The 2,500-nt window shown below is 49.0% G+C and overlaps 1 protein-coding gene across 1 annotated transcript in view; it reads right to left on the bottom strand.

Annotated features, from left to right (window-relative positions):
- Positions 1 to 2,500, bottom strand: part of LOC113800910 (compound eye opsin BCRH1) — a 3,250-nt gene that overhangs the window by 286 nt on the left and 464 nt on the right. Inside the window, exons 2-8 of the mRNA XM_070131422.1 lie at positions 1,540 to 1,761; positions 1,212 to 1,403; positions 896 to 1,090; positions 588 to 796; positions 376 to 480; positions 153 to 275; positions 1 to 21 (exon numbers count right to left, since the gene is read on the bottom strand). The exon at positions 1 to 21 is cut by the window's left edge and continues 286 nt beyond it. Of these exons, the coding sequence (XP_069987523.1) occupies positions 1 to 21; positions 153 to 275; positions 376 to 480; positions 588 to 796; positions 896 to 1,090; positions 1,212 to 1,403; positions 1,540 to 1,753 (1,059 nt within the window). The 5' untranslated portion in view covers positions 1,754 to 1,761. The remainder of the gene's footprint in view (positions 22 to 152; positions 276 to 375; positions 481 to 587; positions 797 to 895; positions 1,091 to 1,211; positions 1,404 to 1,539; positions 1,762 to 2,500) is intronic.

Here is a 2,500-nt window from a genome sequence, read left to right as displayed (position 1 = left end):
GGGCATCTGCTTCTGGAGGGCCTGCAAGAAGGAAGGGATGGAGGGCCGGTTAGAAGGGCTTTCGGAAACATTCAGAATGGGTGGAATCTTTACATGTATGTAAATTTATCTATCTATCTATCTTCCACTTGGATGATTAAAGTCTTACTCACCAATCTGAACTTCGGATGGTTGATGGCATAGACCATGGGGTTATAGCAGGCAGAGGACTTTGCCAGGAGGGCGGGCAGCATGGTCACGAGAGGCGTGATGGGGCCCTGGTTGAAGAACAGGCCCTGGAGGGAGAAAAAACATGTTCAGCGAATGCCGGTCTTTGCAATTATACAAGAAATAAAGCGTCAGAACCAACTTGTTTGAAACAGGAAAGGAGCCAACCTGGACGACGATGGCGGCGTAGGGTGTCCAGCAGACCACCCAGAGAGCCACGTTGGTGCAAGCAACCTTGGCGATGCGCACCTCAGCAGACTGCGCTTGGGCTTCCTGTCACGGGGAGGGAACAGATATAGTAATTGATATTTCATTTCTTTTGCTCATGTTGAATATAAATAAGATGGTTGACCTTGGAAGACGTAAAGTGGAAGGTTTACCTGGTTTGACCTGAGGTTGGACACGTTCATCTTCTTGGCCTGCTCCCTCATGGCGGCCTCGTGGGCGAAGATAGCCTTCACGATGGAAATGTAAGAGAAGACGATGGTGAAGAGGGGCACGCAGAAGTCGAAGACGAAGATGCTGATTCCGTAGGATCGAAGGTTGTCATCGCGGGTGAGGTAATCGAAGGAGCAGGAGTCCAGGATACCTGTGCGAAACGGCAATGTTTATCTTCCTTGCGTCCCAAGGAATTTAGAAAAAGCTGCATGAAATCCAAGTAAGTCTGCGGCCATTGCGAGTCACTCACCCTCAGGAATGTACTTTCCCCAGCCGAAGAAGGGAGGCAGTGACCATGCGATGGCGTAGATCCAGGCGAAGAGGACGAAGGCGGTGGCCCTTCCAGAGGTCAAGGGCGTTCCGCTCACACCCTTCACGATCACGTTGTACCTGTCATAGGAGATGAAGGACAGCGTCCAGATGGATGCGATGCCGGTGATGGCCCCTGGGGAGAGAGGCAAGGGAGTGAGGACCAGATCGATCAAAGGAATGATTCTTTGAAGAGATTTTCATGCTTGCTTGTTTTGCAGAAGCAAATTCTCTTGCACCCTTGCAGACTGACTTACCGAAGAAGGCGTACAGCTCGCAGAAGGTCTCACTGAACATCCACACTCCTCCGCTGAAGCAGTTGTAGGTGAAGAAGGGGAACTGCGTCATCAGCATGAGGAAGTCACTGATGGCCAGGTTGAGGACCAGCTGATTGGAAGGCGTCCGCAGGAACTTGTTCTTCAGGTAGAGCAGGATGACCAGCCCATTGCCTGCGTGAAAAGCACCTGTCTGTAATCTTTGCTTGACTGCTTCATCAAGGCCAATTTCTTATCATGAAAAAGTTGACAGTTTTATTAAATGGAACAGCATAAGGACGGTAGTGGCGTCCCAGGGAGAGGCACTAACCGAAGAAGGAGAGACAGCCCAGGATGATGTAGATGCAACCGAGCACATAGTGCCACATGGGGTTGACCGGAGGGTAGTTGTTCCAGTGAGGGTGGATCATGTGCCGGATGTTCTCTGGCACAAGGTCCACCACGGTGACACCTTCAGGATATCCGAAGACAACCTGACCGGTGTAGGCCTCTGCATGAGGACCGGAAGCGTTGGCGAACACCATCTTATCAGCTGCGTGAAAGAGAGAATATCTTGTGAGCAGTTGTGTAAGGTACCTATTGATTCATTAATGCATTTATGTGCGTGGCATGTTAGAAAGATGATTGTGTTTATATATACATATTTTTTTTTTAGTTTGATAACAATATCTTACTAATATAACCGACTGTACCATCCTCATCCAACCATATAGGTCCATGGCCCGTCTCCAGCTTATCACAACAGACCTGAATAATTTACCCGAGCCACCACTTCCTAGGTCCACCCAAAGTTGTCCCTAGAAGAGACAACTTGGTGGACGGGATCGTCTTCAAGGGGTCGTGCCAGTCGTCCATAAAATCCGAGTTAGTGGTCCTCATTTTCTTATGTAGTAAGTCTCACATTTTCTCAATATAGCCAGTGGTCGGACATAACTGTACCTGATTCGACACAAGGTTCTGTTACAGAGGGTATCAAGACCAGACTCCTGGGCATAGAATAGAGCCCCAGTTTCGCTTCCAACTGCCAAATCCTCTCACGAATGACACCTACTGCCGTATTAATTCAGCTTCCTGGTCTGACAGCCCAGTTTCATGGACTACACTACCAAAACATGTCCTTTCTCAATATCGTCTAAGTCCTCCGCACCAGGAGTGATACAAGCCCCGATGGCCTGCAAGTCGAATCCGGCGACATCTAGGCCTCTAGATTTTTCCTGCAATATAAAGTTCTGCCTTATTCTTAAGTAGTCGACAATAGCCTACTGAGCTGC

The sequence above is a fragment of the Penaeus vannamei genome, chromosome 16, assembly GCF_042767895.1.
Source record: "Penaeus vannamei isolate JL-2024 chromosome 16, ASM4276789v1, whole genome shotgun sequence".
Taxonomy (NCBI): domain Eukaryota; kingdom Metazoa; phylum Arthropoda; class Malacostraca; order Decapoda; family Penaeidae; genus Penaeus; species Penaeus vannamei.
Note: the sequence above shows the minus strand (reverse complement) of the source record. Positions and strands in the feature narration are given on the sequence as shown.